The sequence below is a fragment of the Athene cunicularia genome (genome assembly GCF_003259725.1).
Source record: "Athene cunicularia isolate RWA chromosome 5 unlocalized genomic scaffold, athCun1 chr5_part1, whole genome shotgun sequence".
NCBI lineage: Eukaryota > Metazoa > Chordata > Aves > Strigiformes > Strigidae > Athene > Athene cunicularia.
The window spans coordinates 16,594,485-16,608,094 of NW_020799101.1; the positions used below are offsets into that span (position 1 = coordinate 16,594,485).

General features: G+C 38.4%; 1 protein-coding gene across 1 annotated transcript; it reads left to right on the forward strand.

Moving 5' to 3' along the window:
• The first annotated feature begins 9,210 nt into the window (after positions 1-9,210).
• LOC113480687 (serine protease inhibitor 2.1-like) lies at positions 9,211-12,860 on the forward strand. Its single transcript, XM_026849709.1, has 4 exons — positions 9,211-9,856; positions 10,756-11,026; positions 11,666-11,813; positions 12,666-12,860. The coding sequence occupies exons 1-4, from the start codon at positions 9,211-9,213 to the stop codon at positions 12,858-12,860; spliced, it is 1,260 nt and encodes a 419-aa protein (XP_026705510.1).
• Positions 12,861-13,610: the final 750 nt, after the last annotated feature.

Consider the following 13,610-nt stretch of genomic DNA (forward strand, 5'->3'; position numbering starts at 1 on the left):
TTTGAAGGATCTGGTTCTTGTGTGGATTACAGTGGTTTGATTGATACGTGTAACATACTGGAGTAAAAAGATAAGATTCCTCAACAAAATATCTCAAACTGAAACTAGTAAGGAGGCAATAATTTCAGGCATGTCTTATTCAGAGAAGTCAGACATCATGTGGGACTTTAATGCATTGTGAGGTGACACATTTTGCTGATGGTCCCACCTTGTTCATGAGCAAGGATATCACAGTACACAGTGACTGGCTGATAAAATGTCAGAGGAAAATCACTGCCAATAAATACAATCAAATAGTACAAGGAAAGAAACTCTTGTGTTATATATGGTGTAGAGGTCTCTTAAGTTAGGCATTGCCACTCAGGATAGAGATTTTGCAGTTAGCTAGGTCAGCCACTGAGTATGTAATCTCCATGCTCAGTGCTGGTGAGAAAGGAAACCAAGCAGTGGGAGATATGGAAAAAGGAAGAGAGAAAGAAAGTATCAATATGCCCCTGTGGATGCTATGTCCACACTGTGTACTCTAAGTGCAGCACTGGATACTGAATTAGATGAACCTTTAGTCTAAGCTAAGGGTGGCCATTTTATATGGTTTACAGGATAATGTCATCTGTACATATACTGTGTATCCAGCCAATATGTAGCAAATAAGGGATACAGGAAGAATCTGAGTACTTGCACAATCTAGGAAAGTTTCTCAGATGCAGAAAAAAAAAAAAAAAAAAAAAAGTTGTGAACATTTGTGAAGTAGTTTGTAAGTAATACAGTGCTGAAGTTCTAACTCAGTTATAAGCCTACTACCATCAAAGATGAAGTAGGAACCTCCAGCTCAAAGGATTTATGGACTTCTTAGCTTTGGTGATGCACTGAGTGCTCATAGAGCAGTAGTGGAAATAACTGGTTTTCCAGTAAACTCTGAAGGGAAATGTGTTTAGAATGTGCTGTTAAAAATTGCTTCCTTTGGTAACAGTGAATCCTCTTAGTCTTAGTGCTGGCTTGCAGAATTCTGTTTCTGGTTAGGAGATCCTAGTCATTGTGCTTCACAAATTACATCAGGAGGGATCTCAATAGTTCCGAGATCTCCGAAGAGCAGGGGATGCTAAGTGTCATCTGTGCTATAATATTTGGGTGTTGGGTTTGGAGTTACAGTAATTATGATTGTGGAGGCGAATTAGAAAAACAAACGTGTTTGTTAAGAGATTAATTTAATCATCATTGGTATGAGAGCTGGAGCATTCACAAAGGCTGGCGACCAGTTCAAACTGGTTTTCATAATCCCCACCCACCTAAGTTCTACCAAAGGCATTAATTTTAAAATGTTGCATCATCAAGGTAAAAAAAATACTCTCACTGGCTGATCAATGAACCTGAGAGCAGGACATTGTCACCTAGAAGTTCTTGTGACCTGATTAACCTTTTTGCTCTTTGTGGCTGAGCCCCATTCTTGCCTACCCCAGTCCTAGAAGACCCATAGTGCTCTGCTGCTCTATGGAAGAAGGTACCTGGTTATTCCATGAGAATCTATCTCGGCTTTTCCTGGACCCCAAAGGTTGTTTTTTGTTGAAGGATCTTACCGTGACTCCTTTGGAAATGCCTTCCTCCATGATTTGTCAACGGGCTCTATTGGCCATTGCTCTCCAAGCTGATGGAGGGAGCAGGGGGCAGAAGCATGGTGTGCCAACGAGATGAGAGTGGTCTGCAAGTGACTGTGGGTGATGTGAAGGAAAGCAGGAAGAGAATGTCAGAGCATATATCAGTATGTAGGAGCCAATACTAGACAAGGTACTGACAAGTTTAAGGGAGGGAAGTTCTGATCTGTACTGAAATAGTCACAATTCCAACAGTTTTCTAACAAAAACTAACAAATTTGAGATGCTTGTGTAATGGCTAATTGCATGGACAAATCACTTTTTTTTACTTCTCTGCATATTGATCTAGAGTAGGACTTTTAAAAGCTGTGCAGTGTTGGCCTAAATCTTCTTCCAATATAGTTAAAAGCAGTGGGCAGAACACAGCATAATCTACTCTCTATCCATTCAGAATAAAATTGAAACCTGCCTCCCTTCTGTGTCTGTTCCCTGGTGGACTCCTGTGTTTGTACCCTCATTTTCAACAGAGCTGTTCTATATGAGTAGAGAGACTGACAAGGAGTAATAAATAATATAAATTGCCTCTGTGTCTTGCAAGACCATTTTCTGTGTCCTTTCTTTGTGCATTAGCCAAAATCTACATTGTGTGCTTGGGTAGCTGAGCTTCTGAGTCACAGAATAATGTCCTTACTGTTTACTTCAATCCACTTTGATCAGCCTTACTTGATCAGCTGCATGATTAAAGGTAGGCACTCAATTCAGTATCACTCAGGAGTACAGAGGAGGTAAAGGAAGCAATTCAGATGAGATGGTCCCAGATAGCAGGGTCAGTGGACCAAGTGGGAAGGTGAAAAAGAACTTTTTAATGAAGGCTTTCAAAATAATGTTAGTTGCTTAAGTCTTGAATTACTCACTGGGATGGTTCTTGTTAACTATATTTTCATGTTGTATAGACACACATTTATTACAATTTTAAGTACTATATTGCTGTTGGAAACCCATAATTAATTGATTAATTTCTTTCTTTCTTTAACGCAAGAACATTATTAAGAAAGAAGGATGGGCCAGTAGTTGCACAGCATTGGGCTGGGACTTGGGAGTTTCTGCTTCCCTTCCCAGCTCAGTCACAAGTTCACTTTGTATAAACGTAGCTTCCTGTCTGCTTATAGCTATCCACTGCAGATGAACATTCTTCCTTTGTTTAAACGGTCAGAGAGGGATTCAGGTGTCTTACCATAGGTAAATAGTATAATTTTAAAAGCACAACACTGGGCTGGTGTTCAGGTGAAACAATCCCCACTGGCATGGTGCTTGTTGGTGAAAAAAGCCTTCTTATTGAGCACAATGGACTTATCCTTCTCTATTTTCCTGTGCAAGATTCTTATATTGTAGGTACTGGCAACAGATATTTGCGTTTTCTAATCATGAAAGAAAAACTTGACACTTTCTGTAAAGTCCAGAGGCTTTTTATGGAAGCTTGCAACTGAGGAAGATTTCCAGTTTCACTCTGAAGCTGTATAATACTGCAGCCTGCAGCCCACATATTTTCAAATTGTGTATCATTGTTACCGAGGGAGGTGCCATGGTATCAGACTGATAAAAATGATTCTATCTTCATTAAACTCAAGAAAGAACTGAAATGATGCTTGAGGCTGCTGAAAGTTACTTTTTATTTTTTATCTCATCTTATCTCAATGAGGAAGTTAGATGTGTCATTTTTATCTTATAGTTGGGAAAACTGAAGCCCATCAGACAGTGCTAGTTATTTTCCCAACGTCAAAGCTGAGCTGCTCAACAGAGCTAGCAATCTATCTTGAATTTCAAACCAGTGGTTCTCTTATCAGGCAATCCATCCCAACCTGAAGTCATTCCAGTGTCCTGAACAGTATTTGAACAATAGAAAAATATTCTTAGAGACCTTTATAGTCAATAGATTTCAACATGGTTATTTTGTCAAGTATTTTGGGGGTTAGAAGGAAAAGAAAACTGAATGCATAGTATTCTTTCACAAGACCTCTGCTGAAAATCATTCAGGTATGAAAATCTGAGAAAGCTATTTTGTTATACTATATACACCACTAATATTAGTGTTACAGAAACACTCAAGTCTGAAAAGAAACTCCATGGTGAAGCTGTTACAGGCAGAAATAATGAAAAACAGGGCTTCTTTGGAAAGATTTTGGGGTCTAAATAAAGGTTACTAATGTTAGAACCTGCTTACTCTCCTGCCCCTTTTCCAGTCTGCTGCTATAGGTCCTATGTCCTATCTGCCAATCTGCACACTTCTGAAGCAGCAGTAAGAGGTTTAACTGTTATTGGTGCACCATACATTAACACACCTCCTACATTTTAGTAGGTAAGTTGTAACTGGCATTGTTTTTCCAAAAGAAAAATGGTGATGTTAACTATTGGTCATTGCCATTGGTATAGTATTTTTTTAAAAATTCTAGCCCCTTCTCTCTACTTAGTTCATACATATTACTAATGATGCTAATTTAAATGAAAAACAACTCTGTGAGCAGAACTTCCCCCTCCTCATTAATGTTCTTGTCACTATATACAGACTGTATTTCATCCCTGTTTCACATTCCCTTTCTAAACAAATGAATTTTGCCTTCCTGATGGGACAGTGGTGAAGCATCTCCAAGAAGTATTGAAAGCATGGCATGACCACTGTGGTGCAGATTGGGCCTTTTTTCTTCATTATATACCTCATCCAGACTAGAAGAACTATAGTTCACCAGGTATGCATACATGAAACTTGAAACTTTCAGGAGGAAAGAAGGGGAAAGCAATGTCCTTTACTTCCTAATTCCACACTCTTCACATTGTTGTCAATATACTTGTGGTCTATGTACTTTACACTTACAAATCTTTGTGTTGCTTATGATATAATAGATCTATAGGGATAAAGATTTTTTTTGTGTTTAAAGTAACCTGTGTGTCTGTGACCCATAAGCTCAGAACAGCTATTATTGTTGCTAAATTGACAAAAAAACTTTATTTTCCTGACCTAAGGTGTAGAAGCATTACAAAAACACTGGACAAGTTGAATGGTTCTGTTGTCATCGAATATACCAGCCACTGGTTAATTAAGATATCTTTAAAATCTGCTTTGGAGTGATTTGTTCAAAACAAAACAAACTGACAGGAAACTCTTTGCAAGATATTGGTAAATGCATGAAATATTCTATGGGTCTGTTTCTTCTAAATAAGTCAAAATGTGAGTTGGAGTGTGGTATAGATACTGACCTACATGAAGTACAAAGCTGTAACATAGACTTAGGTAATGTAGACTTTGTCATGGTTTTAATTATCAGAAGCAATAAACCACATCTGTTTGCTTATTTCAGTATTCTGGACTTTTATTCCTATTAAAAGTAAGTAGTAAAGAAGCAAGATCTAGTTCAGTAGATGAATGATCAGTATGAACCTGGGTAACGTGGTTTCATGACATAGTTTTAGAGTTGAAATTGTGGTCAGTAGAGAGGTGGGAATGTAAATGGCTGGTGGCAGTCCATGGTAGACCTAGCACATACGCATCTGTTCATCATTTTATTTTAAAGCTGGTGTAGCACCTTATTGCTGCTGCTGTAATGAAATGCTAGGGAAGTGTCTTGTTAAAATGTAGCTTAACACTTTATTAAAAACAAAACAGTAATTACAAGGCCTCACAAATGGAAAAGAAAACAAAGGCCTTATAACCATTTTGTATCACAGTTCATACTTGACCGCTATGGCCTGTCATTCACCTAGGCTTTGATGAGTAAAATAATCTCTGTTTGTGACCTTTTACAGCCAGAATTAGAAGGAACAACTAAAAAGGAAACCGGAAAAAGAAACAAAGAGGAAAACAAAGAAGCGGAGTGTCAAGACAAGATTTATCTACATTCTGTCTCCATGTTTACCTAGGTAACAAAATTACACGTGAGTAAATGAGTATAAAGGAAAAAGATTTGTCACAAACAGGGAAATATATTTCATGTCATTGCTCAATCATGGTGTTCATTGTTAACTGGAAAAATTCATTCGGCTTGATCCACTAGCATTTTATTCCTGTAGAAAAAGTTAATAGAAACAAGCAGTACTTTTTTCCATTCCAACAATTCAAATTTGTGCAAGAGGGACAAGCAGAAGTGGGTGGCACATGCAGTATGTGGATGTGTGGGACTAGAGAAAACAGCTTGCTACTTGTATTCTGACCGCCTGCCCAAGGCAGTAACTCAGATGCACACAGAACTGATACATATGAAGGGACCACATCAGTCAGTGTAGGAAAGTCATCAGGGAAACATGTCTATCGCATATCCTCTCAATGGCATGTACAGTCAGATTGAGAAGGTACAGGCACTTAGTTTACAGTCCATACTGAGGATGAGGATCTGGAGGAACATTTGGCTCTGGTCAGACTTTGAAGAGCACCAAGCCGCTGTGATGTGTGGCTGTCAGCTCCATGTGTGCTTCAGCACAGCGCAGAAAGTCTGACTTTTGGCACCAAGAGTTAGCATGCGTTTCCAGTGGCTCCAGACACAACCTCCTGGTTTCCAGCAGGGTCCTAGTTACACAATGTTTGGGCTAAACTCCTCCACGTGGCCAGAGACAACAGACAGAATGTCACAGCTACTATTCTAATGGCTGGATTGTCAGCCCCACTGGCTGAATTGCAGAGATGATCCTTGGAAACCCTATTTCATCAATATTTGCTCTGTTTCTTCCATTTTTTTAGTTGCCTCTAATTTTTATCAGGTCTGTTTAATGTTTAACAGTGGAAATTAAGCAGAAGATAATGTAGCAGTATAAGTAACTGTGGAGAACAGCATGGTCAGCTGAAAGCAGCAGGGCTTCTGATTTTGTAAGTACTGCACATGCATTTTTCTTAGAGACTTGCAAATTATGCTTTCTGTGGTTGGTGAAATTTTCACGTTAGGTTAATTTGATTTGTCTGCTTGTGACTTGGTTGTGTGCAGAAGTTGCAATGAAATATTAATCAAATAAACATGCAAGGAACTAGTGGGACCTGCTGTTCAGGAGGAATATGCTTAGCCTGAAATTAGAGTAAAATAACCTTTGAAGTCATGGGGACTTATTAAGTAGTTGTTAAAGTTAAATACTGATGAAATCACCTTTTAGATTGGAAACAGCCTTCACAGTGACTCAAATTAGCATCATATCACTAGTGACTGAACAACCAGGTCCAATTTATAAACTCTTCTGTTGACTTAATGTATAAAATGACCATTGAATTGCTAAGGCCAGGCTCTCTAATTAGGACTGGAGTGAGTATAGGGGTGCGTGGAAGGCCACAATTTAAATTTAATTACCCCTTTTATTCCAATAGACAAACTAATCTGTGGTTTGGCAGAGAATTCTTTTCTGAACTTCCTATTTGCATGTAAAAAATACAGCCCATATTTAATAAAGTCTTTCCATTTTTTTTCAGATTTTAAATGGTAACAAAAATATTTTTGACTGAAATTTTCTAATTTCAAAATGTTGAAATTAATGTGATAAACATCTCTAAAGGAAAAGTGTGTGTGGAATACTTGATTACAATATTCAGTGTTTTCCAGCTTCTGGTAGAAGTACTTCCTTAATGTTTCTGTAGAGAGCTGTTATACTAAGAACCTTTTAACTTATCTGATATAGTAGGAGTTAGCAACAGAGCCATGCCTAATAAAAGCTTGCTGCAGAAAAACCATACTCTTTGCTTCAGAAGCTCTTTGAAATTTAGGCTAAGCTTTGCTTGGACACAGGAAATGGTCATGAACAGCAAAAAAATTATCCTCTTTTTCACATAAGTGTGCGATATCTCAAATAAACAGAGAAAAACAGTCTATGACATGTTAAACAGTAAGTACTTTTGAAACACTCTCTCTACTACATGATTGATTCATTTGTCTGCCATATATAAGGTGGTTTTTTTTTTTTTGGCTGGGCAGAAGAGGGAGAGTTCTGCCTAAAAGACATGCAAATTGTTGAATCATCTTCCCATCCAGGGCCATATTCAATCTTCTGGATTAAAGAAATTAAAATTTAGTGTTACCGTTTCTTGCTGCATCTCACTGCAGTGGTCATTGTCTGCTTTCAGACATATACAGCATATCCAGATCCTAGCAAATATGAGAACACACAATTAGTGTATATATTTGCTATAAAAACAAGGAAGACCACCATACCAATAAAAAAAATAAAATGATTGGTTAATCACCAAGAATCCTGGAACATGGGCTGCCCTCAGATACTCTATCTAAATCTTGTTTAGGTAGTAGCTACAGTCATCTTTCACATCTGGGAATGAATACAGGACCAAGAGAACTTTACCTTAGCAGGACATGGGAAAATGCATTCCTGGAAAAGAAGGATACAAACAGGCTATGTTGGCCGGAAACCAGAAGAAGAGGAGCCATAACAGTAGGAAAGTTCTAGAAATGTTTTCACACAGGAGCTGTGAGGGCAAAAAGCTTATTTTCATGTCATGTTTTTGAAGAGAATTATGTGAGATGTCTCCCCAAAATAGCAGGGAACTGAATTCAGTAAACTAAAGACTTGTTCCAGCTCCTATGGAGGTCAGGAGGCTCGTGTGAAGTATATCACACAGCATTAGGAGAACAAGCATAATGAAGAATCTTGTCATCTCCAAGGGGATTAATCTGAGTGTCCTTTGGTTTCCAAATGCGATCTGTGCTCCTCTTTTCCTCTTGGACCCAGGTCCTTGCTGTTTCTCTAGAGGCAGGCACACATCCCATGTAGGTTAACCCATGGTGAGAGGCAAACCACCGTCTTAAAAGTTACAAACACTGACTGCAGCCCCCTGAAAGGAGGGTCCCTTCATTCCAAAGATGTAGCTCATTAGTTGGTGCAAATCTGCTGCTTCCCATGTGTCCTTATGCCCACTTCTGAGTGATATGTTGCACTGGATACTCCAAGGTTTTGCCTTGAATTTTGCCTTGAAGTTTATGCAGATGACTTTCATCCATCACTTATCAGCTGTGGCCAATAACTAGCTATGTGAGTAAGTAACCATAAAGTAAACAGGGGTGTGAATTTAACGAGCACTGGATAGTCTATGATAACCACCTGTCTGTGTGCTGCTGCCCTGATGAAAATGAGGGAATTTATCCCACTTCCATTGAGAAGTGACCTGCCTCGCATTTCCTCACATTTCCCAAACTGCATTTGGGCAGGTACTGTGGAGTATTTGATGTCTTTGAAACCCACACCTTGGGTAACACCTCATGGTAACTTCTTTGTCTGAATGTATCCTATAGGAGAGAATGACCCAGGGAAGATAATGTAATTGTTAATAGATATTATTATAGACTTTGGCTCTATGGTTTCATTGCCAATGAAGATGAGAGTTGCCTTTTCAGGTAGTTACAATGGAATATTATAGTTTCATTTTGCCTGAAATTTTAGGTTATAATTTGGTTGAATTTATTGCTAACATTTGACATTGTGCCCATGGGCACTTTAAATATCCTATGTACATTAGATCATTACAGTTGCACTATATAATATTTATGCTAACAAACTATTAATTATTTCTTACTACCAAGATCATTACTGCCATCTGCTCATCTAATGACTGTTTATTTTGTGACAGAATAATCTGAAAAAGAAGATGAAGTATCCCCTGTGCCTGTGTTTACTCCTTGCTGTTCTTTGTGCCGTAACCCATTGCCACCATGAAGACGTTTGCCATGAAGTCAATAATACTAGTCTGCACGATGGAGCAGAAAATTTATTATCACATAACTGTGACAAGCAAGGCTCTAACTATGCAGATTTTGTATTTAGATTTTACAAGCAGGCTGTATCAAAAGAAGCTGATAAAAATGTTTTCTTTTCTCCCATGAGCATCTCCACTGCCTTTGCCATGCTGGCTGTTGGTGCTAAATCAACCACCCTGTCTCAGATTTTTGAAGGACTGGGCTTTGATGGTCTGACTGAAACTCGCATACATGATATACACAAAAGTTTTCATAAAGTTTTAGCAGTACTGAACTGTACTGATGTTAATATCACATTAAATATAGGAAATGTCCTTTTTACAGCTATTGGGTATGAGCCACAGGAAACATTTTTACAAAATACCAAACAGTTTTATGATGTAGAGTTTTTCTCTAGTGATTTCCATAAACCAGAAGAAGTTAAAAAGCAAGCCAATAAATATGTAGAGGAGAAAACTAAGGGGAAAATTTCTGAATTAATTGGTCACCTTGATCCAAGTACTGTATTGGTTCTTGTTAACTATATTTATTTTAAAGGTAAGATATTTAACATAATTTTCCAATATATTATTTTGATGAAAAAAAAAAATTGTAGGGAACTCTTGATGATTTATTAGGAGACTGACTATTTAGGAAAGAGCTAAACTGTGCAGGACCTTCAAAGTAAAGATTATATCTGGCCAAAAGCAGGGTATCTGATTGCTGAGAAATACCGATTGCTTGATTTGGGCCCAGTTTGCTTAAAAGCTGTGGACAGAGAAGTCCCACTCTAGTGGACTGGCTGATAGACAGGAACCCACTGCACTCAGTCTTGCTGGTCTGAGGCCATAATGACTAAAGATGTTTCCAAGATCTCTATGCTGCCTGTATGTGCCAGACAAACTTAGTGAGCTGACATGCTTGCACTTCCAAGGTCCCCAGTATTGTGGCAGACCTACTAGGTACACTCCATGAAAACTTGGGACATAGCATTCTGAGGGCCTGGGCTTCTGGAGCCTTTCATGAATGTTAGGATCCTTCATTCTGCTTATCAATTCCTCACCAGGATGAGTGCAGTCAGCTTGCATCTATATGGCCTAACAGGAAAGGTATAACAAGATCCTGTGGCTGCATTTTTAAATGATTTAATTTAAATGACATAAAAGGCACAAGTGATGGGAACATATGACTACAAAAGAATCAGGAGTCTCTCAACCGGTGCTCATCAACATTTGGTTGTTTTTCAGCAAGACAGAATTTAAGCTAACTATGCTGAACTTATTGCACAGCTATAATGTTGTATTGTGTGTTATGCAGTAGGTTGAAGTGATTCAGTTATCCTCTTCTCCCATAAACAGCCCTCCAGCATCCTAACATTTAAGTTGATCTGATTTACATCAGCCATTTTTTATGATCTTCACATGTTTGAGTGCAACATCTTCTTTTTCCCCTGTTAGCTGCCTGGGAAAAGTATTTTGATCCTTTGCGTACATATGAGCATGATTTTTTTGTGAACACAAATACATCTGTTAGAGTCAAGATGATGCAGCATGACGGTGACTATGACAGTTACTATGACCAGGATCTCTCTTGTGAGGTGGTAGAGGTGCCTTACCAGGGCACTGCACGAGCATTGCTTATTCTGCCTGATGATGGAAAGATGAAGCAAGTGGAAGATGCTCTCTCCAAGGAAACTGTTTGTAAATGGGATAACAAACTTGAACCCAGGTAACTCTAGATAGATAGATTACTACATGTGAGGACATGTAATTATATATAAAAGCAAGCATTAATTTCAGATCTCTTCCTCCTGGATATAATATCTTGATTTCATAAAGTGGGGTTTTAAGTGATTCCCAAGAAAACTCAGAGCAGAGCATAACTGATAAGCAACTACAGGTTCTCTGACCTGATAGAAGGGGATGAAGTGTTTTAACAACTGCTTCAAGACTTGCTTTGCTACCTTTTGGCTATCATACCTCTTCTTCCATGGTGCTAACATAACTCATTTGCTTCACTGTGTATTAGATGTCATCCTCATTTTCCCTTCTTTTAGCCTTCCTGCAATTGGTTTGCTTACTCTCTGTGGCCTCTAGACACAAAACTCCGCTAGCTGTGTATGTGGCACTTCAATGAAAGAGTGGCAATGAAGAAATTAGTTTATTTTTCCAAAATTAAAGAGGGAATGTAGATTCAAGAAGATGGCAGGTCTCTCTGGATGCCAAAATTGCTCAGGGAATACAAATGTTACCATCAAACAAATTAACAATCAGAAGAATGCTTTCAAGTGAATTGCATTCTACCCAGCCTGATGGCTGAAACCAGGCTGCAATACTTCACAGCTGTTTCATTTTCTTTGTTCAACAGGAGATTAAATCTGCAGTTACCAAAGGTTTCCATTAGTGGATCTTACGATGTTAAAAGCATGTTTGAGGAAATGGGCATTACTGAAGTATTCTCTAGTAATGCTGATCTGTCTGGAATTCGTGGCAGCTGTGACCTTCAGGTTTCACAAGTAAGTGAACAGACAGAGCTGGTGATGGGGTGGTGGTTGGTTGCTCTGATCAATTATATCTGGGGATTTTAAAGACTTGCTTTCCCTCCTTGTCCTACTGAAGTTATAAGTAAAACTCACAATGACATACGTGTAGGGGCTTGCTTAGTAATTGTACTTTTCTACAGAGAGGGTCTCCTGTCCCATTTTTGTATTATTTGAATATTGTTATTAAAAGGCTGGATATTAAGTACATGGAAAAGTTGGACAAAGTTTTAAATGATTTCTTGGCACTGGAATATGATTGTTTACATGAGATTGTGTGAAGTAAATGATAAATGAGGGGTATATGATGATATTTGTGTTGATTAGTACCTATTTTTTTAAATATTCTTGAAGTTTCCAGGAAACTTACAGTTTGCAGTATCAGAATTTCACCATGTCAGTTTAACCTATGATTTAATGTGGTAAAGATGACAAATTTTGCCCCTGTATTAGCATTTAAATAGCAGTCTTTCATTAACCTTGGCGAAAAAGTGTTGCTAGTGGAAGTCCAAACCATCTAAGAAAATCAACCAGATAGTGCATGGATGGTTATTATCCCTCTCCACACTGGTGAAGCTGCATTTACAGAGTGTCCAATTTTATTTTTGGCTCTTCCTATTCAGTCCTGACATGGAAAACACTCCTGTTCACAGAATCACAGAATTGTCTAGTTGCAGGCCATTGGAGATTTACCATACAGGAAAGTTTGGTCCGCTGGATTTTGTCACTCCTTTCTTCTCCTAAATATTCCATAAGAATAGAGTTTATCTTTACCTCCCTCTTGCTGTCCCATATATAAACCACAGTGTTTGATCCCTTTCCCTGCAGGCAATTCACAAGGCCCTGCTGGAAGTTGATGAGGCTGGAACTGAGGCTGCAGGGGCCACAGCCATAATCCTTACCAGAGGTCTCCGTCCTTCTGTTACCATCAAATTCAACAGGCCCTTCATTATCTTGATTTCTGACAAAAAAACCAGCACCACACTTTTCATGGGGAAAATTGTTGACCCTACTAAGAAGTAATTGTTGAGTTGTTGGGCATACTGGTATTTGGCATGAGTTATAATGGCTACAGTGTTCTCACATGTGGGCTAGTTAGTGCTACTAACTACTCTGATTGAGGGATATTCAGACGTAAATGAGGAATATTCTTATCAAATTAATAAGCAAAACAATTGTAGAAAAACCCCAATAACTGAGATGTTTTAAATATAACATTTTCCCCAGTTGAGCAATTCAAGTTACTTGCACATTTTCTAAATTTTTCTTGGAAGATAGTTTTTTGTAAAGTTTTCTGTTATTTTTACAAGTGAATTGTCTCTCCTAAGCAGTTTTGTCCAGACTGCTTTCAGGTCTGGGTTACTCACCAAAAGCTTTATTCCATCAGATAACAAGTCCCTTGCAATCCTATTACATCTTCTCCAGGGCTTGGGGCTCAGTATTCACCTGAACTGATCCCTACAGAGTCCTTTCTTCCTTACATAGCTCTGTGCTGCCTAGGCCGTTGTTTACCCTTAACCAACCTGTTCTTTCTCACATGTTCCAACTCTTCGCCTAGGCTGTCTTAAAAAAAACATTGATGAAAAAGATAAAATCCCTGAGACAATAGACTTTGCTGTAGCACTCACTGTGTCTTTTTGCAGTCCAGAGTCAACAAAAAGCTTTGAGAGATGGTGAAATTAAGCATAAATTGTCAAAGAATTGTCCTGTAACAACATCATCCATGATTATTGCTATGGCTGATAAATAAAATAAACACTGTCATTTAAATCC

Bases quoted from the DNA above. Each gene is read 5' to 3' on its own strand.
- LOC113480687 (XM_026849709.1), top strand. From the start codon at position 9,211: ATGAAGTATCCCCTGTGCCTGTGTTTACTCCTTGCTGTTCTTTGTGCC. The intron at 11,027-11,665 runs GTAACTCTAGAT...TTTGTTCAACAG, and splicing joins GATAACAAACTTGAACCCAG to GAGATTAAATCTGCAGTTAC. The intron at 11,814-12,665 runs GTAAGTGAACAG...CTTTCCCTGCAG, and splicing joins GTGACCTTCAGGTTTCACAA to GCAATTCACAAGGCCCTGCT.